General features: G+C 68.1%; 4 protein-coding genes across 7 annotated transcripts; 1 reads left to right on the forward strand and 3 right to left on the reverse strand.

Moving 5' to 3' along the window:
- Window positions 1–440: 440 nt before the first annotated feature.
- On the reverse strand, window positions 441–4439 carry MPND (MPN domain containing). Its single transcript, XM_083879820.1, has 13 exons — window positions 4401–4439; window positions 3606–3817; window positions 2899–3129; window positions 2660–2822; window positions 2508–2583; window positions 2317–2413; window positions 2125–2197; window positions 1974–2050; window positions 1726–1894; window positions 1586–1656; window positions 1066–1155; window positions 682–774; window positions 441–581 (listed from the first exon to the last, which is right to left on the reverse strand). The coding sequence occupies exons 1-13, from the start codon at window positions 4405–4407 to the stop codon at window positions 495–497; spliced, it is 1446 nt and encodes a 481-aa protein (XP_083735946.1). The 5' UTR covers window positions 4408–4439; the 3' UTR covers window positions 441–494.
- Window positions 4440–4843: 404 nt separating this feature from the next.
- Window positions 4844–8538, forward strand: STAP2 (signal transducing adaptor family member 2). The gene is made up of 10 exons (XM_083879996.1): window positions 4844–4971; window positions 5276–5347; window positions 5761–5856; window positions 6204–6260; window positions 6346–6563; window positions 6695–6835; window positions 7121–7190; window positions 7593–7689; window positions 8127–8255; window positions 8458–8538. Exons 1-10 carry the CDS (start codon window positions 4879–4881, stop codon window positions 8514–8516), a joined length of 1032 nt encoding a protein of 343 aa, XP_083736122.1. The 5' UTR covers window positions 4844–4878; the 3' UTR covers window positions 8517–8538.
- A 296-nt stretch (window positions 8539–8834) lies between these two features.
- Window positions 8835–14863, reverse strand: FSD1 (fibronectin type III and SPRY domain containing 1). Of its 4 annotated transcripts, none has more exons than XM_083879992.1 (13): window positions 14795–14863; window positions 14019–14126; window positions 13699–13830; window positions 13158–13259; window positions 12336–12358; window positions 11604–11725; window positions 10962–11171; window positions 10774–10872; window positions 10515–10674; window positions 10350–10429; window positions 9673–9924; window positions 9164–9252; window positions 8835–9080 (listed from the first exon to the last, which is right to left on the reverse strand). In XM_083879992.1, the coding sequence occupies exons 1-13, from the start codon at window positions 14804–14806 to the stop codon at window positions 8976–8978; spliced, it is 1494 nt and encodes a 497-aa protein (XP_083736118.1). In that variant the 5' UTR covers window positions 14807–14863; the 3' UTR covers window positions 8835–8975. The 4 variants fall into 4 exon arrangements, with proteins under 4 accessions (XP_083736118.1, XP_083736119.1, XP_083736121.1 ...); XM_083879993.1 differs by lacking the exon at window positions 14795–14863 and adding an exon at window positions 14553–14595; XM_083879995.1 differs by lacking the exon at window positions 14795–14863 and adding an exon at window positions 14389–14439.
- Window positions 14864–16178: 1315 nt separating this feature from the next.
- Window positions 16179–19927, reverse strand: SHD (Src homology 2 domain containing transforming protein D). Its single transcript, XM_083880068.1, has 6 exons — window positions 19381–19927; window positions 18761–18848; window positions 18420–18632; window positions 17744–17873; window positions 16956–17075; window positions 16179–16377 (listed from the first exon to the last, which is right to left on the reverse strand). Exons 1-6 carry the CDS (start codon window positions 19588–19590, stop codon window positions 16191–16193), a joined length of 948 nt encoding a protein of 315 aa, XP_083736194.1. The 5' UTR covers window positions 19591–19927; the 3' UTR covers window positions 16179–16190.
- Between the last annotated feature and the right edge of the window lie 600 nt (window positions 19928–20527).

Raw genomic sequence — 20527 nt, forward strand, 5'->3', positions numbered from 1 at the left:
TTCTTGACTTGTATCTCTGAACGAAAGTATTAAATGTTTTCTTCTTTCTAACGGGTGTGTCGTGGAAGTCAGGGAATGGTTTGGGTTGGATGGGACCTGGAAAGTCATGGGTAGGGACACTTTGGATTATCCCAGGTTGCTCCAAGCCCTTGGATCCAGGGGATCCAGGGACAGCCACATCTTCTCTGGGCACCCTGTGCCAACACCTCCTCACCCTCTTAGGGAGGAATTTCCTCCCCCATCCCCTTGGCCCAGCCCACGGCAGGAGGAGCCCCGCAGCTCAGGAACTGCTCTTTAATCAATCAAACTACCACTTCCACAAACCACTGACCCCAGAGACTCCCCCAGCTGCACCGCCGCCCCTCCCCGGGGCCGGCGGGAGCTGCGGGGGCTGCGGGAATCGCCCCGCGCCGGGTCCGGGGCAGCCCCGGGGCCGCCGAGCCCCGCCCGGGCTGCGGGAGCACCTGGAACAGTCGAGGGGCTCCGGGCCCTCCTCACCCGCTCAGCTTCAGGAGGCTGAAAATCTGCTCCAGGACGTGGGTGAAGCTCTGGTCTTTGGGGGTGCGGGAGGCCAGGGAGCCCTGAGAGGGAGGGGGTGTTAATTAACCCTAGTAATTAACCCCAGTTAATTAACTCCAGTTAATTCCAGCACAGGGAACCCCACCAAAGCCCCCTCCCCACCTTCAGCTTGTCCAGGTAGGTCTGATCCTGACTCCACAGCTCCTGGAACTTCACCAGGTCGGGGGCCCCCTTATAGAACTCCACCAGCAGCGTCTGGGGAGGTGGAACAGAGGGGCTGCAGGCCCTGGGGAGCCCCAAAGCCTGGGGGGACAGAGGGGCTGCAGGCCCTGGGGAGCCCCAAAGCCTGGGGGGACAGAGGGGCTGCAGGCCCTGGGGTGCCCCAAAGCCTGGGGGGGACCCCAAACCTGCAGCATCGACACCTCGGGGGGCTGGAGAAGGGACTGTCACCATCACCAGGGCTAAAGGCTGGGGACAAGTGGTGGGGCCCCAACCTGCCCCCAATGAGCTCAGGGGGGATTTGGGGGACCCTCACCCCTCTCTCACCATCTCCTGCACAACGTCGTTGGTGAGGAACCCGTCCTGGATGTAGGTGACCTCCACCTCCATGGGGATCCCGTAGTCGTTGGGCCGTTGCTGGAGGATGGGGGAGCCAGGGAAGGGTCACCCCACAGCCCTGGGACCACCCTGGGGGGCACCCAAGGGTGTCGCCCCTGCATTTCTTGCTTTCGAGTGTTTGAACCTTTACAGCCTGATTCTCAGGCTGCTTCACGTAAACAATATTGTATTCTTAGAATTTATCTGTGTGTTTTGCATTCTTGTTCTCTGAGAGGAGAATTTGACTGATGGTCACAGTGACCAGTGGGGTCAGGAGGTTGTGACCTCCTTGGGCCAATCTGGGCCCTCTGTACAAAGTGTAGATAAGTAGAATTGGAGTCAGATAATAAAGAGCCTTCCACGTTTGACCTGCTGCTGCAAAGGTACAGAATTTCACAGGCAAGAAAATTCAGGGCGATACAAGGGCGCTGGATGGGGGAGACCCCACCCCAAATTCTCCCCCTCTCACCTCCGGCGGCGGCATCACCCAGAAAGGAGCGATTTTGGACTCCACGCCGGGGTTGCCGGGGTAGAAGGGCCCTGTGGGGACAGAGGGGGCTGGCACGGGGGGTGACAGCAGCCCCAGCCCCGGGGACCCCCGGCACGTACCGCAGATGAGCCCCAGGCAGGGCTGGAAGCCGTTGCCGCTGCCCTGCAGCTTGAGCTGATAATCCATCTGCGCGTCGATGTCGTGCAGCGACGGCAGCGCCGGCCCGAAGGGGTGGCTGTGGTACCAGCCCACCAGCGACAGCCCCCGCAGGAACAGGCTCTGGCAGATCTGGGAGAGGGGCACAAACCGTGGATCCGGCCCCTTTCCTGAGCCCCCCGCCCGCTCCCCAACCTCAGCAGCCTCTCACCTCCTCCTCCACTGCACCCGCAGCTTCAGCGTCACCCAGGCGGGTCCGGCAGGGGAAGGCTCGAAGCACAGTGAGCACTGCGGGGACACAGGGCTGGGTGACACCCCCAGGCCACGGCACAGCCACCCCCAGCCCCCCAAACCCCACCTACGCTGGGTGTTGGTGTCCCACCGCCCCCCCAGGTACCCCACGACTTCGCTCCTCGTCAGGTGGCTGTGGAAATCCTGCAGGAAAAGGTTAAAACCAACAGTTTAACACCGAAACAATGACACGAGGGACGCCCCGCTGGCTGCAGGTGTCCCCAGAGCCACCAGCGATGTCACAGCCTGGGGAGGGGACACACCAAGAGCAGGAGGACGTTGCTGGAAATGGCCACGTTGAAAGGCTGGAATTTGTTGATGGCAGCAAAGGACGTGACCTCCACCAGGGTCTGGGGGTTCCTGGAAGAGCCACGGCCCCGCTGTCACCGCTGTCCCCACTGCCCCCCGGGGTCCCCCCTGTCCCCACTGCCCCCCGGGGTCCCCTGTCCCCTACCTGGCCGAGTCGCGGGTCCCCAGGGTGCAATAACGAACGGGCACTCGGGGTTTCACCTCCAGCCTTTTCCCGGGATCTGCTGAGGGAGGACAAGTTCCCATCACCCCGGCCGTGCTGCCCGGGACCCCCGGGGGACCCCCCACCCAACTCACCCGTCCCCGCTGGTTCCACCAGGCTCTTCCCCTGCTGCTTCTTGCTCCTCTCCTCCGGCTTTTTGGGAACCTCCGGCACCGGCACCGGCACCCGACCCTCCCTGGGCGCCTCCTCCTCCTCCTCCTCGGGCGGCTCTTCCTCCTCGCCCTCGCTGGCCAAGCTCTGCGGGCACACGGGGCTGGCACCCAGCTCGGCCCCATAGCCCGGGGGGAGAGGGGAGAGGAGACCCCGGTCCCACCTCGTCGGGGGGCGGCACGTTGGGCTGGTGCTGGCGCAGCCAGGCCGCCTTGTACTGGTCCAGCTTCTGGCCCTTGTAGCGCACGGAGGCCCAGCCGCAGCCCGACTTCTTGGCCGGGTTCACCAGGCGCTTGCAGTGCGTGGCCCAGGCGCTCGGGGAGTTGAACACCTGCCCCGTCTCCTGCCAGGTGATGGTCCCGTCCGAGCCCAGGTCGCCCACGAACTTCTTGCCCTGGGGGCGATGGTGGGAGTCACGTCCTGCTGTCCCCATCATTTCTCCCTCAGGCCCAGCACTGGCCCAGGTTCGCCATCCGTGTCCCTTGTCCTCATCCCACACCCCCTGTCCTCGCCCTGTGTCCTGTTTTCTGTCCCTTTCCCTGTCCCGAGGCTCCTGCCCCATCTCTGTGTCCTGCCCCATCTCTCTTCTTGTCCCCATCCCAATTCCCTGTCCCCATCCCAATTCCCTGACCCCATCCCTATTCCCCCTTCCCACCCTTCTCCCCTGTCCCTGCGACATGTCCCCTGTCCCCGTGCCCTGTCCCTTGTCCATGTGCCGTGTCCCCTGTCCCCGTGCCCTGTCCCCAAGCCCTGTCCCTGTCCCCAGGCCCTGTCCCCGTGCCCTGTCCCTTGTCCATGTGCCGTGTCCCCTGTCCCCGTGCCCTGTCCCCGTGCCCTGTCCCTGTCCCCAGGCCCTGTCCCCAGACCCACCAGGTAGTAGATGGACAGGACGCCCCTGCCCGGCTCCAGGAGCCCGTCCCGGAGCAGGACCCTGAGGGTGATTCCCCGGCGGGTCAGAACCGCCCCCCGGGCCCCGCCCGCCGCCCTGGCTCCGCTCCCGGGCTCGGCCTCGTCCAGCCCCGGCTCCAGCTCGTCCTCGTCCTCCTCCAGACACTCCTCCCCGCCCGGGGAGGCCGCCAGCGCTGCGGGGAGGGGACACCTGTGACAGCACCCCGGGGTGTCCCCCCAGAGCACCCTGGGGTCACCCCAGGGCTTCTGCCCCCGGTTGGGACAGGGGACAGGGATGGACGGGGACAGGGGACAGGGATGGACGGGGACAGGGGACACGGGGACAGGGATGGACGGGGACATGGAGATGGGAAGAGACGAACACAAGCACGGAGGGGACACAAGGACATGGAGGTGACACACGACAAGTCCAGGAGGTGTCGAGGGGTGTCCCCGTCCCGCCCCCGCTCCCTGGTTGTCCCGGGCTGTCCCGGGGTGTCCCCACCGGGGTCCCTCGGGCTCGGGCAGGTGCACGCGCGTGTCCGGGGGGTTGCCGGGGTGGGGGGGGGGGAAAGTTCCCTGTGCGCGCTCCCGGCCGGGGGGGGGCGCGTGTCCGGCTCCCGGCGCGTTCCCGGTACCGCCCGCCCGGTGCGCGCCCGCTGTGCGCGTGCCCGGTGCGTGCTCGGGGCCCGGTGCGTGCCCGGTTCCCTGTGCCCGGTTCCCTGTGCCCGGTTCCCTGTCCCGGTTCCCGTTCCCGGCGCGCCCCCGCCCCGGTACCTGCCATGCTCCGCTCCCGCCGCTCCCGCCTCCCCCCGGTGCGCGCGGCGGCGGCGGCGGCACGTGATGGGGGCGGCCCCGGGCTCCGCCCCGCACGGGGGGGGGGACACCGGCACCGGGGGGGGACACGGCACCGGGGGGGGACACGGCACCGGGGGGGGACACACCGGGACTGAGCTCCAGGCGGGACCCCCGAGCCCCGGGGAGGGCGGGGGGGGGACACCGGTACCGGAACCGGCCGGGGACGGGCGGGACGTGTTGGGTCACCGGGACACGGAACCCCCCGGGACCCCCGAGACCCCCGAGCCCCGGGGAAAGGGGGGAGGGACACCGGGGGTGGGAACGGGGCCGCACCTGCAGCGTGGGGAGGGGCGGAGGGAGGGAGGGACACCGAGTGACGCCGAGGAGTCCCCGGGACTCCCCCCCGCCCTTCGCCCCGGGCGGGCCCTGCCGGTGCCGGACTCGCGGCGGGGCGGGGATGGAGCGGCCGGTGCCGCTGCCCCGGGGGACCCGGCCCCGAGCCCGGCACTACTACGAGGGATTCGTGGATAAACGGGGCCCGCGGGACCAGGTGGGGACAGGCGGGGACCGGCACCGGCACCGGTCACTGAGACTCCCCGGGATTCCCGGGGCCGCTCCCGGCACTCCCAAGGCTCCAGCCCCACCGGGACCGAGTCCCCGTGTCCCCTCCGCCGCCCCGGGGCCACCGGGGCTGCTCCGTGCCCTGCCCGGGGCCGGTTCCCTGCTCCTGGTGCCGGTGCCAGGGCTGACTCCCGGTTCCCGGTGCCATTTCCCGGTTCCCGGTGCCATTTCCCGGTTCCCGGTGGTTTCCCTGTTCCCGGTGCCGGTTCAGAGCTGGTCCCGTCCCCCCCCAGGGCTACCGGAGGGTCTGGGCGGGGCTGCGGGGGCTCAGACTCGCCTTCTACGAGGGTCCCCAGGAGCAGCAGGTACGGCGGGACCCCCGGCCGGGACCCCCGGGATGGAGCCCCGCGGGGTTTGTCCGGACCGGGACCCCCCCGGGACCCCCGGGCGGGACCCCTCAGGGTGGGGGGGATCCCCAGGGTCACCTTTGGGTGGGATTTGGGGGGCTCCCCCAGGCCGAGACCTCTGGGATCTGCTGGGGCCGGGACCCCCCGGGATTGGGGACCCCCCTGGGGCAGGACCCCTCAGGGTGGGACCCCTGCGCCCCCTCCCCGAGCTGGGACCTCTTTGGTGAACCCCCCCCCCCCCAGGATTGGGGCCCCCTCCCCACAGACCCCCCTGGGATGGGACCTTGGGGTGACACTGGGGGGTCCCGGGGGGGCTCAGGCCTGACGTGCCCCTGTCCCCGGCCGGGGGTCCCACCCTTGGGTGCCCCCAGCCCCTGGAGGTGCTGGACCTGGCCCAGCTGGTGGCCGTGCGGGCCGAGGGCGGAGCGCTGGTCCTTAAACTGCGGGGACAGGAGGTGACAATGAAGGTGAGGGGGGACAATGGGGGCTGGGGGTACCCGGGGGGCAATGGGGGTACCCGGGGGGGGGAAATGGGGGGCAATGGGGGTACCCGGGGGGCGAGATCGGGGGTACAGAGGGGACAGGATTTTAGGATTGGGGGACAAGGGTTTGGGGACTGCAGGGGGGGCATAAGGGAAGGATCCAGAGATACAGACGGGACAGATTTTGGGATTCAGGGGTCTGGAGGGCAGAGGGGAAGGATTTGGGGGTACAGGGGATGCAGAGGGATTTGGGGCCAGGCTTAGGGGCTGCAGAGCCCCGTGTGGGGGCACCAGGGCACAGACCACCCTCATGTCCCCGTGTCCCCCGGCAGGTGGAGAGCTGGGAGACGCAGGAGATGTGGAGAGGATTCATCCTGACCATGAGCAAGGTGGGCTCGGGGCTGTGCCCGGGGGGTCTCGGGGTGACGGGACCCCTGTGTGCCACCCCCCCGTGTGTGTCCCCTCCCCTCGCAGAAAAAACTCCCCCCGGACCTGGAGCTGCTGCCCGGACACATCTTCCAGCTGCTGGAGGCTCTGCGGGAGGAGCGCAGGGACAGCGCCGCGACACCGGGGACATCCCTGGCCTCGGGGACACCCGTGTCACCTGCCGGCCCCGTGACACCGGGGACACCCGTGCCGCAGGTCACACCCGTGTCACCTGCCGGCCCCGTGTCCCCCGCCCCCTCAGAGCCGTGAGTCGGGGGTCTCGGGGGTCTCAGGGCCTGGGGGGGGTCCCCATCCTCACTAGAGTCCAGCCCGGCCCGGCCGGGGCTGTCCCGGTGTGGCCGGGGGTGACACGGCGGTGACACGCGGGGGTCCCCAGGGTCCCCAGCTGTTATTTCGAGGTGACTCGCGCCGAGGCCGAGCGGCTCCTGGAGCGGAGCGTGGGGAGGGGGAACCTCCTGCTGCGGCCCGGGGGACACGGCCCGGGGGTCTCGGTCACCACCCGCCAGGAGCTGGACGGGTGAGGGGCTGGGGACAGCGGGGACAGCGGGGGAGAGGTGTCCCCAAAGGGGAGGGGTGGCCCCAAAGGGGAAAAGGGGAAGGGTGTCCCCAAAGGGGAAGGGTGACCCCTTGGGGGATGTCCCCGTTCTCTGAGTGTCCCCAAGGGGAGGATCCCCTTACAGGAGGGTCCCGCGGGGTGTGAGTGCCCCACAAGGGGGGTGTCCCCGGGGTGGGGGGTGTCCCCGGGGTGGGGTCCCCGTTCTGTGGGTGTCCCCAGCCCCTGAGGGAACCCCCCTCCCCCCAGGACCCCCCTGCTGAGGCACTACAGGGTGAGGAGGGAGGCCCAGGGCTACGTCATCGACGTGGACACCCCGGTGAGTGACACGGGGACAGGGCGGGGCTGGCCCTGGGGACAGTGACCCCGACCCCGGGCACCCCCCTGAGCCCCCCGGGTGGGACCCCTGCGGTCCCCAAGGGATGTGACACCCCAGGGCTGGGACCCCCCAGGGAACACCCAAGGGTGGCATCAAAGGGCTGGGGGTCCCCAAAAAAGGGACAGAGAACCCCTCAGGTTTGGGACCCCAAAGGACTGGGACACTCCCAAGTGCTGCAGCCAAGGGGGTGGGACCCCTTGACCCTGTGGTGTCCCCGGGGGGTCCCCAATGGCCCTGTGGTGTCCCTGTGATGTCCCCAATGGCTCTGTGGTGTCCCTGTGATGTCCCCAATGGCCCTGTGGTGTCCCTGTGATGTCCCCAATGGCTCTGTGGTGTCCCCAGCACCGCTGCTCGTCCCTGGCTGAGGTGGTGCAGTTCTTTGTGAGGAGCAGCCAGGGCAGCCTGCAGCCCCTGGACCCCGAGTACAGCTCCAGCCTGGGTGGGCATGGGGGGCCACGGGGGGCTGGGGGCTCAGGGGGGCTCGGGGGGGGGAGGGGCAGGATTGGGGTGTAGGGGAGGGGTCTGGAGAGTTGGGGGGCAGAGCTGCTGGGGGAGCTCAGCCTGGGGGGAGCAGAGGGGTTTGGGGGGGCTCAGAGGGGTCTGGGGGGAGGTTGAGAGGGATCTGGGGGAGCTCAGAGGGGTCTGGGGGGGGCGCAAAGGGGTCTGGGGGCACTCAGAGGGGTTTTGGGGGGCTCAGAGGGGTTCAGAGGGATCTGGGGGACTCACGATGGTTTGGGGGGGCTCAGAGGGGTCTGGGGGGGCTCAGAGGGGTCTAGGGGGACTCAGAGGGGTCGGGGGGGCCTCAGAGGGGTCTCACAAGGGTTTAGGGGTGTCCAGAGGGGTCTGGGGGTGCCCTGACCCCCCCGTTGTGTGCAGAGTTCGTGCCGATGGAGCGCGGCCCCCCCCCGGCTGCCCCTGTGCCCAGGCCGGCCCCGAGGAGGGGCAGGGACCCCCGCCCCAATTCAGGGGCTGTTCCTGAGGAGCTGATCTACATGAACGACCCCGGTGAGGAATTTATTCTCCCGCCCTGAGCCCCCCCTGGGGCCTCTGTCACCCCCCAAGTGACGGGGACACCTCGGGGGGGACACTGGGGGGTGTCACCGGCTCGGGGGGACCAGGGGGGGGTTCCTGGGGGGGCTCCTGGGGGGGACAGGGGAGAGGGGGGGGGTCTCTGCCAGCCCCTCACAGCCCCCTCCCCGTGGCACAGAGAGGACCCAGGAGCTGCTCAGGGAGCGGCAGCTGCGCCAGGCTCGTCTCAAGGAGTGACGGGGACACCCTGGGGACACCCACCCTGCTGTTCCCCCTTCAGGCCCCCCCCTGACCCCCAGGGAACGCTGTCCCCAGTGTCCCCTGGCTGGGGGTGACACCGGGGAGGGGAGGACCCCCTTATGTTGGGGGGACACTGTGAATAAAGGAGTCTGAGCCCACCCGGCCCCTTCCTGGTGCCTTGGGGTGTCACAGGGACCCCAAACCCCCTTAGCCCCCCCAACCACAGCCATGTTACACCTCCAGGGACCCCAAACCCCCCTTTTCCCCCATCCACAGCCACATCACACCTACATCCCAATTTATTCTCCAGGCCAGAAGCAGCTCTCGGTGCTGGGGGGGCACGGAGTGTGTGTGGGGGCGCCCTGGGCAGCCCCGGGGGGTGTCAGAGCCCTGCAGGGAGGGCAGAGTGGGGGTCTGGGGGGTCTCAGGGGGTACATTCAGTGCAGTGCCCCAGGCTCAGGGCAGGCTGGAGCTGCTGGCCGTGCTGTTGCGTTTCTGCAGGCACCGCACGGCGCTGGGCACCTGCAGCCCTGACGTCACCTGGAAGCTGCCACACCACACCTGGGGACACACGGGACACTCAGGGGGGTGAGGACAGGGCTGGAAACCCCCCCAAGAGACCCCCCAGGTCTGCCCCTCCTTACCATGAAGGCTGGCAGCACGGGCTGGGAGAACTTGGCCTTGAAGGTGTGGAGCAGCTGCTTGGTGCGGGCGTTGTAGAAGGACAGGAAACCTGGGGGAGGTGGGGACAGGTGGGACAGGTGGGGACAGCCCTAGAGCAGGGCCTGGGGTGGGGACAATGCCCATGGTGGGGACAATGGTGGACATTGGTGTCCATGCTGGAGTATGGACATGCTGATGCCCATGGAGGTGACAGTGCCCATGGCAGTGACAATGTCCACAGTGGTGACAAGGCCCATGGTGGTGGCAATGTCCATGGAAGTGACAATGCCCATAGAGGTGACAATGCCCTTGGAGGTGGCAGCCCCATCCCATCCCATCCCATCCCATCCCATCCCATCCCATCCCATCCCATCCCATCCCATCCCATCCCCATCCCATTATCCCCATCCCTACCGATCCCCATCCCCATCCCATCCCATCCCCATCCCCATCCCATCCCATCCCATCCCCATCCCCATCCCATCCCCACCTTCATGGAAGTTGCAGTGGACCCCGATGCAGTCGGGCACGGGCACATCCAGCGCCTTGGCCTTGTTGTTGTGCTTGGCACTGAAGCTGACCTGCAGCCAGTTGTTGAGGTGCAGGCACCACGAGGCCGAGGTCTTGCCCAGCTGGTCGAACTTGCCCAGGCTGCGGTAGGCCACGCCCACCCCGAAGGCTTTGCTGTCCTTGTCGTACCGAACCTCCCAGTAGTGCTCGTCCCCGTCGATCAGAGTGTCCCCTGCGGGGTGGCCATGGGTGTGCCTGGGGTGGCCGTGGTGTGGCCTGGCCTGTGTCACCTCCCCTGGGGACACCCATACTGTGCCCTGCCCTGTGCCCTGTCCTGTCCCCAGGATACCCACATTGTGCCCAGTCCTGTCCCCACCCCAGGGGCACCCATGGTGTGCCCTGTCCTGTCCCCACCCCTGGGACACCCCATGTGCCCTGTCCTGTGCCCTGTACTGTCCCCACCCCACCAGGGCTGCCCCTGCATCACCCCCTCTGCCCTGTCCCCTCCGTGTCCCCTCCTCACCAACATCCCTCGGTTCCCCAATTCCCCCACACCCCTGGGTTCCCCAGATCCCCACACCCCCGGTGTCCCAGGGCCCCTTCACACCCCCGGGTTCCCCAAGCCCCCCTCACCCCCGGGTGCCCCTCTCCTCTCACCCAGCACCGTGTAGGACTCTGCGGTGAACCGATCGCGGCCCCCACGGCCCAGGCTCATCCTCTTGGGCGACTGCACCACCCTGGCAGGACACGGGGACACAGGGGCAGGGTTGGCACTGCCAGGGGGCCTGCCAGGGCCCAGGAGAGGCCCGGGGGTGGCCTTACCTGGCAGGGGAGTTGGCAGGGGACGCCGTCCTGCCTTTCCCATCCTTCTCCCTGGCCTTGACGTCCTGCACCTTCCCTCCCGTGGCGTCCCACTCCACGCTCAGCTCCTCCACACGCAGGTTCTGGTGGCAGGTGCTGGCGTCCAGCCGGAACATGAAGGCTGGGGACAAGCCCCCGTCAGCTGTGTCACCCCCACACACACAGGGGTGGTGGCACAGGGGGGTGACACTCCTGTCACTCTTCCCTCCCCAGGACCCACCTCTGGTCTCCAAAGTGACCGGCTCGGAGAACTCGCCTGCTACAGCCTTGTTACACGCCCGGACCCGAAAATTCATGTATTTCATGTCAAACTTCAGCCCTGTGGGTACAGCGAGGTGACAAGGTGTGGCATGAAGAGGTCACTGCCACCTCCATGTCCCCAGTGCCCGCTGACCCCTGTGCCCTCACCAGTGAGGGTGTACTCAGTGCCCTTGATGCCCTCGATGACCATCCAGGGCTGGTCCTCCTTGGCCCGGGGCGGCCCCTCGAAGTTGGTCCTGCGGTACTCCAGCACGTAGTGGTCGATCTTGCTGTCCTGGTCGGGCATCCTCCAGGCCAGGGTCACACAGTTATCGGCCACCAGCGACTCGGACAGGTCGATCTCGGGGGCGCTGGGCACTGCCCGCAGGGAGGGGCCGTGACAGTGTCCCCCCTCCCTGCCACACAGCGCTCCCCAGGGCACCCCCAGGGCTTGGCAAAGTCACACATCGCAGGTATAGCACCCCTGGGACCCCCTGGAGACCCCCAGCACGGCCCTCCTGGCACAGCATTTAAAGGTCCCACAGGGGCACCTTCCATCCTCTGGAAAGGCAGCCCAGGGCTGTCCCTGCCCCACCCCAGTGCCAGGCTGGCCCTGCCCTGTCCCTCCTGTGACCCCTGGGGACTCCCAGCACGGCCCCCCTGGCAAAGCATCCAAACTCCAAACCCATCCCTGGCACCTTCCTGACACCTTCCATCCTCTGGAAAGGCAGCCCAGGGCTGTCCCTGCCCCACCCCAGGGTGCCAGGCTGGCCCTGCCCTGTCCCCCGTGTCCCCCAGGGCTGGCAGTACCTGGCAGGAAGGCGAGGGCCTGCAGCAGGCGCCGCTCCTGGGCGAAATCCACCATCAGGTGGCTCATGTTGTCGCTGACCTTGGCCTTGAGCGACAGGCGGAAGGCCGGGGCCATCGTCACACTGTGCGGGGACAGGGGACAGACAGGGCTCAGCGGGGCAGGGCACACACCCTGTCCTGCACGGGCCTGGGGAGGGGGCATGGCCACCCCAGTGCCCACAGGGACACCCCAGTGCCCACAGGGACATCCCAGCGCCCTCAGGGACACCTCAGTGTCCTCAGGGACACCACAGAACCCACAGGGACACCCCAGCACCCTCAGGGACACCACAGGGACACCCCAACACCCAAACGGGACACCCTAGTGTCCTCAGGGTCACCACAGCACCCACAGGGCCACCTCAGCACCCTCAGGGACACTCCAGCACACACAGAGACACCACAGCACCCACAGGGACACCCCAGTCCCCTCAGGGCCACCCCAGTGCCCTCAGGGATACCCCAGTGCCCTCAGGGACACCCCAGCGCCCTCAGGGACACCACAGGGACACCACAGCACCCACAGGGACACATCAGGGCCAACCCAGTGCCCCCAAGGCCACCCCAGCACTCACAGGGACACCCCACAGCACCTTGGGGCCACCCCCAGTGGGGCCCTGGCTGGGAGGAGGAGGAGGAGGGGGATGAGGAGGGGGATGAGGGTTAGTGGGTGGGGGCTCAGGGGGGGCGTACCTATCCTTGATCTGTTTGGCCGCCTTGTGAGTGCAGAGGAAAGAGGAGAGAAGCAGCAGTGAGGCAGCAGAGCTGGGCATGGGGGGCACATGCGGGACCTGTACCAGCTGTGGCCCCCAGCGGGACAGCACCCCACATCCCTACAGCATCCCAGAGCATCCCACATCCCTACAGCACCCCAGAGCACCCTACAGCACCCTACAGCATCTCACAGCACCCTATAGCCTCCCACAGCACCCTACAGCACCCCACAACACCCCATAGCATCCCTGCATTCCACATCCCTACAGCACCCCAGAGCACCCCAGAGCACCCCACAGCATCCCAGAGCATCCCACAGCATCCCACAGCACCCCACAGCATCCTAGAGCACCCCACAGCACCCTACATCATCCCAGAGCATCCCACAGCACCCTACAGCATCGCACAGCATTCCACAGCATCACTTTATCCCAGAACATCCCAGAGCATCCCTGTATCCCAGAGCATTCCACAGCATCCCAGAGCAGCCTGCACTCACAGTGGCACACCTGGCCCAGCACCCTGCACCCCCCTGGCCCAGCACTGCAGTGCCCCCCATGTCCCTGCCATGGCCCCCTTTGCCTGAGGAGCAGGAGGACCCTGGGGACACTGGGGACAATGGGGACACCCCCTGTGCCCCTGCTCCCCCCCAGCCCCACAGCAGCACAGCCAGCCCAGCGTGGCCCCAGCGCAGACAGAAAAGGGGTGCCCAGCCCGGGGTGACACTGAGCGGGTGACAAAAAGGGGACAGGGGTGGGGACAGCCGGGCAGGGCCACCCCTGGCACCACACAGGGACCCACCTGGGAGAAGTCATGGTGGTTGGCCGTGCCCAGGGCCTGGTTGGCCGCCTCCAGCAGCTCCTCTGAGCTCTCCAGGGCCTTGGAGCACGCCGTGAGCTGGGCCTGGGGACGAGGGAGGGCAGAGGGGCAGGGCTGGGGGGGGTCCTGGGGCTGGGCAGGGGCCCCAGGGCCGGGGGGGAGTCCCGGGGCTGGAGTGGGGGTCCCGGGGCTGGGGGGGGGTCTCAGGGCTGGGTGGAGATCCCAGGGATGGGGGGGTGGTCCTGGGGCTGGGGTGGGGGTCCCAGAGCTGGGCAGGGGTCCTGGGGCTGGGGTGGGGGTCCCAGAGCTGGGCAGGGGTCCTGGGGCTGGGCAGAGGTCCCGGGGCTGGGTGAGGGGTCCTGGGGCTGGGCAGGGGCCCCAGGGCTGGGGGGGAGTCCCGGGGCTGGGGGGGAGTCCCGGAGCTAGGGGAGGGTCCCGGGGCTGGGGGGCCTCTGGGGCCAGGGCCGGGTGGTGGTCCCAGGGTTGGGGTGGAGGTCCCAGGGGGCTCCAGGCCGGGGCCCACCTGCAGCTCGTAGGTGCGGCTGGCGCGTTCCTGTTTGATCTTCATCACCATGTCCTCCTTGAGCTCGTCCAGCAGCGTGTACAGAGACTGGAACTCGGCCTCCAGGTCCTCCTGAGCCCGCGTAGAGTTGGCCTGGGGACAGGGACAGGGGACAGGGACAGGGGATAAGGGACAGGGACAGGGGACAAGGAACAGGGGACAGGAAACAGGGGACAAGGGACAGAGGACAAGAGACATGGGACAGGGGACAGGCCTCAGTGGGGGCCAGGCCGGGGGGCCCAGGGCAGGATACAGGCAGGGCAGGGGGGCCCCGGCGGTACCTCCACGTTCTGGATCATCTGCTTGAGGGAGTAGATGAAGTTCTGGATCTCCTCATTCTTCACGGCGAGGGTGGTGATGATCTTGCGCAGAGACTCCTGCCCGGCGCCCTGTGCCGGCCGTCAGTGCCCGTGGGGCCCACCCGGGCCCTGTGCCCCCCAGGCCGTGCCGGGCTGTCCCAGGCCATGCTGGGCTGTCCCAGGCCGTGCCGGGCTGTCCCAGGCCGTGCCGGGCAGGGCCGATGACTTGGCAATGTGAGTGTGAGTGTGAGCTGAGTGTGAGCAGTGTGGGTGTGCCTGTCCTGAGCCCCCTCCTGCTCCCCTCCTTCTCCCCCGGGCCATGCTGAGCCCCTCAGCTCTCCATCCTCCACACCTGCGCTTCTCATCCTTCCTCCTGCATCCTTGCGTTCCTCCTTCTCCATCCTCTCTGCCTCCATCCCTCCTTCATCCCTCCCTCCCATCCATCTCATCCATCCATCCATCCCCACTTCCTCCATCCCTCCCTCCCGCTCCTGTCGTTCTCCCATCCATCCCCACTTCCTCCATCCTTCCGGCCCTTCTTCCTTCATCTTCTCCATCATCCCTCCCTCCTCCCTCCTCCTCCCTCCGCCCGTCCATCCCCTCTCCCTCCATCCCTCCCTCCCTCCCTCCCTCTGTCTCTCTCCACCCTCCTCACTCCATCCTCCATCTCTCCCCCGCCCTCAGGGCTCCACCGGCTGTCCCCGGGCCGGCCCGGTTCCCGGTGAGCCCCGGCGGTTCCCGGTGTGTCCGGGCCGTACCTGGTCGCCCATTCCGGGCCGGCCCCGCCGTCGCTTCGGCCCCGCCGCCACCAACAAAGGGGGAGCGGCGCCCTGGCCACGCCCTGGCCACGCCCCTATGTTGGCCCCGCCCCGCCCCGCGGCATGACGGGAGTTGTAGTCCAAGGGAGGGGGGTGAGACCCTTCCCCGGGTTAGGGGTGGGGGTGAAGGGACAGGGGATGTTGTCACTTCGGTGGGGACATTGTCGCGCTGAGGAGAGGGGGTCCCGGTTTAGGACATCCCACAGTTCCTCAATGGCCATGCTGGGCCCCCCAGCCTGCTTGGGGGGCAGGAGGGGACCCCCTGCTCCAGGGGGATCAGAGGAGGTCCCCCTAGGGGGCTCGTCCACAGGGTGTAGTGGATGCAGGATCAGGGTGGAGCCTGAGGAGGCGCTGTCACTTCTCCTCGCTCTGGATGGTGTCCCACATTTCTGTCCCCATCACTGTCCCAATCCCTGTCCCCATCCCTGTCCCCAGTCACATCCCTTTCCCCATCCCTGTCCCCATCCCTGTCCCCATTCCCATCCCTTTCCCCATACCTGTCCCCATCCCTGCCCAAATCCCCATTCCCAACCTCCGACCCACATCTCCATCTCTGCCCCTTTCTGGTCCCCCTCTTTGTCACCTCCCCAGTATCACAGTGTCACACTGAGCTGGCCTGGGTGACGGGGGCCAGGAGGCTTTGGGGACATGGTGCTTTGGGGACAGGGACAGCGTGGGGACTGGGACCCTTTGGGGACACAGCTACTCAGAGTGGGCGGCCCCGGAGGGGGGATTGGGGGGTTCGGGGTCCTCATCCCCCTCCTCAGAGGTGAGTCGGGGACAAGGCTGGCTGTGGGGACAGTGGGGACAGTGCCTGATGACCCCATGGACTCATCTCGACTCCCACCCCCATCCTGGGGACCCTGGACGGTGATGACACCAGGGTGGGACAGTGTCACCACCTTGTCCTGCCTTCCCCAGGGGCACCAGAGAGTTGGGGACCAAGAGGCACCAGACGCACCCCCATTCCTGTCCCTATTCCTGTCACCATTTCAGCCCCAGTCCCCATCCCCATCCCTTTCTCCTCCCTATCCCCATTCCCGTCCCCATTTCAGTTCCCCATCTCTGTCCAAACCCCTACCCCCAACCCCCCATCCCATCCCATCCCATCCCATCCCATCCCATCCCATCCCATCCCATCCCATCCCATCCCATCCCATCCCATCCCATCCCATCCCATCCCATCCCATCCCATCCCCATCTCTTCCCAAAAAAATTCCTCCCCATATCCCACCTCCCAAAAACCCCAAACCCCCTGGTAGGGCGGAGGCACCAACATCATCACCACTGTCCCGATGTGACACGGCGGCTTTAATGGGGTCGGGGGGTCCTGGGCTCAGAGGGGCTGCACGGCCACAGGGTAGAGCAGGGACAGGTGGCGGGCCCCGCGCACCGGCAGCGCCCGCGCCGTGTAATGTCCCACGGCCGCCGGTACTGACGGGAAGGCGGCCCCGGCCCGGCCCAGGGTGAAGTGCTGCTCCCGGGTCCGCGTCAGCTTGACGTGAACGAACCCCTGGCTGCTCCTGCGGGAGGGATGGGAAATGAGACACCAGAGAGGGGGTAATGGGATGGGGATGGGATAATGGGATGGGGATGGGGACAGGGACTGAAATGGTGACAGGAATAGGGACAGGGAGGAGAAAAGGATGGGGATGGGATGGGATGGGATGGGATGGGATGGGATGGGATGGGATGGGATGGGATGGGAATAATGGGGTCGGATGGCAATGGGATGGGATGGGGATGGGGATACGGTGAGGACCTGGACAGGGACGAGGATGGGGACAGGGATAAAGAGTGAGGTTCAGGCTGGGACAAGAATAGGGATGGGAACAGGGGTGGGGGACACCTGGGATGGGAATGGGAATAGAGCTGAGGACTGGGATGGAGATGGAGACACAGATATGGACATGAGCAGTGACAGGACAGGGGATGAGGCAGCGGGTGACAATTCCCCAGGTCACCTCCATCCTGTCCCCACACCCGGGGACACACAGCACATCCCCACGGATGGGGACAACCCAAACCCACCTGGACCCAGCCCCGCAGCCCCAGGGTGGCAGGCAGAGGGGGCAGGCAGTGCCCGTGTCCCCGGGCTCACCTCAGGGACAGGGAATAGTCGTCGGGGCTGGTCTCGCAGTCGCGCACCAGGAAACTCCCCTCGCGGCACAGCGCCAGCAGCGTCTCCGCCCCCGCCCGCCCGATGGGCCCGTGGTACCAGCTGGGCACAGCGGGGTCACTCCGGGCCCCCCGGGACATGGGGGTCCCCTGGGGGTCAGGGACAGCCACAACCCACGGGGACACAGCCACACCCCACAGGGACCTCCTGTGCCACTGGGTGTCCCCTGGGGGTCAGGGACACAGCCACACCCCACAGGGACCTCCTGTGCCATGGGGTGCCGTCCTCATCATGGGAGCACTCAGGGCGTTGGCACCCAAGGGGGTCAGAGGGGCAAGCATGTTGTGGGGCACCCAGATATCCTATGGGATACCCAACCAGCCTATGGGGCACCCAAACATCCTATGGGGCACTCAGCCATCCTACGGGGCACCCAACCATGCCATGGACACCCAACCACACCATGGGGCACCCAGATATCCTATAGGGCACCCAACCATGCCATGGGACACCCAACCATGTCATAGGGCATCCAAATATCCCATAGGGCACCCAACCAGTCTACGGGGCACCCAAACACCCTATGGGGCACCCAAACCCACGGGGATTCACCCACGACTTTGATCCCTCTGCACCCCTTGGGGACCCACCCATGTCAAAGGGCCCGCCCATACCATGGGACACCCCCGACCCCACAAGGACCTGCCCGTGGGGGACCCTCCTCCCCCAGAACTTTGTCCCCACACCCCATGGGACACCCCCAGACTCACTCCTGCTTCTCCAGGGGCAGCGAGGTGTCCACACGCCGGGGGCTGGGGGGACAGCCCGGCCTGGGGGCCCGCGGGGAGCGCGGCAGCTGCCGGGACAGGCCGGGAGAGCGCTCGGGGCTCTCAAACTGCACTGCGGGGACAAAGGGACTGTCCCCACCCCGCCCACCCTGCCCCACCCCGGGGCTCCACTCAGGGAATGTCCCAGAGGTGGCTCTGCCCTGCTGAGGTGTCCCATTGCTGGGCCAGGAGTGCTTTGGGGTGGTCCCCATGGGGGTCACAGGGTGTTGGGGTCCCAGGGGTGACAGCCATGGGCACTGGGGGACATGGGACATGGGGGGGACCCCAGGGTGCTGGGGGAGGTAGAGTTGGAGGACCCTGGGATGGTCCATACAGGGGTCATAGGGTGTTGGGGTCCCAAGGGTGACTGGGGGACAGGGGAAGGACCCCGGGTGCTGGGGGATGTAGGGTTGGGGGCACCCTGGGGTGGTCCCCATGGGGCTCACAGGGTGTTGGGGTCCCAAGGGTGACTGGGGGACAGGGGAGGGACCCCAGGGTGCTGGGGGGTGTAGGGTTGGGGGCATCCCAACAGGCACTGGAAGATGCTCAGACCCAGGAGCAGCACCCCCAGGAGCTGTGAGGTCCCTGAGGTGCCACCCGGGGGACGGGACTCTGTCACCTGCGAACGCCCTGGAGATGTGATCCTTCTTCCACTCCCAGGGCTGGTCGTACTCATCGGCCGGGCGCTCGTCATCGCGGGGGAGGCGACTCTGGCGGGCCGGGGGCCCCCCCGGGCCGTCCCCGGCCGTGTCCCACTCCTCGGAGGGGGTGTCGTACAGCTGGGGACCCCGGCGGGGCCGCACCCGCCCAGCCTCGCCCTGCCCAGGGCACCCTGGGGACGGGGATGGGGAGGTGGGAGATGGCCCGGGACTCCCCCCGAGAGGGTTCTGGGGGTCCCCGGGGGGTGTCACCAGGATCCCTCCCCGAGAGGGTTCTGGGGGTCCCGGGGGTCTCACCCACCTGTGGCCTCCTCGTCGCAGCCGCCCTCGGGCACCGGCTCCTGCTCCCCCTCGAAGGGCTCCGAGTACTCGCTCTCCCCTGGGCCCTGCTGGGGGACAGGGGGGGTGGTCTGGGTGGGATGGGATCCCCCCGGTGTCTCGGTGCCCTCCCGGGAGTTTTGGGGCTCCCCCAGCCCGACACGGGTGTCCCCAGCCCCGTCCCCGCTGCCGCCCGGCGGGTCCCTTTGTCCCCCAGCCCCTCTCCCCTTCCCCCTCTCCCGGTGATTCCACCGTCCCCAGTCGCCCCCAATTCCCTCTCCCGGTGACCCCAAATCCTCTCTGGGTGCCCCAGAGCCCCCCCGAGCCCCCGGCCCCGCTCTCCCGCTCCTCATTCCCGGTCCACCGCCGTTCCCCATCTCCCCCCATCCCCTCCGGTGCTCAGAGACCCCCGGCCCGGTTCTCTGCTTCCCTCTCGCACCCGCCCCGCTCCCGGTGCTCCCGGTGCCCCCCTCTCCCCTTCCCCAGCCCCCCGCCCGCTGCCCCACGGAGCCCCCGCTCCCTCCCCGCTCCTGCCGCTCGGCTGGGGACGCTGCCCGGTGTCCCCGGTACCCCCCGGTTCCCCCCGGTCCCCCCCGGCCGTACCTGCTGCAGGCGGCGGGGGCCGCCCCCCGCCCCGGGTCCCCCCACCCGCACCAGGCGGTGCCGGGGCGAGGCGGCGGGGCCGCGGAGCGGAGCCCCGGGAGCGGCGGCGGCGGCGGGGGGACCTCCGGGCCCGCTGTAATCGGGCTGGGGCGGGCGCGGGGGGGAGCGCCGAGCCCCCCGGCCCAGGTACTCCCGGAGCCACTTGGCCATGGCGGGGAGCGGCACCGGGAGCGGCTCCGGGACCCGCCGGGACCCCCGCGCCGCTCCCGCCGCCGGAGCCGCTTTGTGTCGCCGCCGCCGCCGCGCGGGGCGGACCGGAGCCCCCGAGCCCCCCCCTCCCCAAAATAACCCCCCGCCCGCCTCGCCGGGGGCACCGGAACGGGGGGGGGGTGAGACGACCGAGGGGACACCGGCGGGGACAACGGGGGGGACACGGCGGGAGGGGACGGCTCATCCCCCCGCCCCGAGTGGTGGGGGGCACCGGGACACCCCCCAAGTGACACCGGGGCGGGTCTTCCCCGTGGGACACCGGGAGAAATGGGGGGGGGCACTGGGAACCCCCAAATGATGGGTTTCACACCCCCTCCCCAGGGGATGCTCGGGGGTGTCCCGGAGGGGTGAAGGGATTTGGGGGGAAGAAGGAGCCCCCCAGGTCTGTCACCCACCCTTGGGGGGCTCATCCTGGGGGGCTCTGGGGGCTCTGCTGCCCCTCTGCCCTGGGGTTTGGGGAGGGACCCCCAGCCCTGCCCAGAGTCCCCTGGTGGCTTTGTCTGTCCCCAGAACAAAGGTCCCTCTTGGGGTCTCTCTGGGGGTCCCCCTTGGTGACAGGGGGTGGTGACAGTTGGGGACTGGGGTGACACATCTGTGAGGACCCCCCCTGGTGCCCCTCCAGCCCTGGGCTGAGCCCACCATTAATATTTGAAGGGGCTAATTAAGGGACGTGCACAGAATGCTAATTGGGACGGGGGGCTGCCCCTCTGCCCAGCTCCCCCTGACACCCCAGAGGCCCCCCCAGAGCCCCCCACTCCCACCAGCCCCTCTGTGAGGGCGTTAATTAGCTCAGCAATTAGAGGTGGGTGCCTTGATGAGGGTGAGATGGGGTGGGGGGTCCCTGGGGCAGGACCCACGTACAAATCACCCTCTGGAA

This window comes from Zosterops lateralis, assembly GCF_965231275.1.
Source record: "Zosterops lateralis genome assembly, chromosome: 29".
Lineage (NCBI taxonomy): Eukaryota > Metazoa > Chordata > Aves > Passeriformes > Zosteropidae > Zosterops > Zosterops lateralis.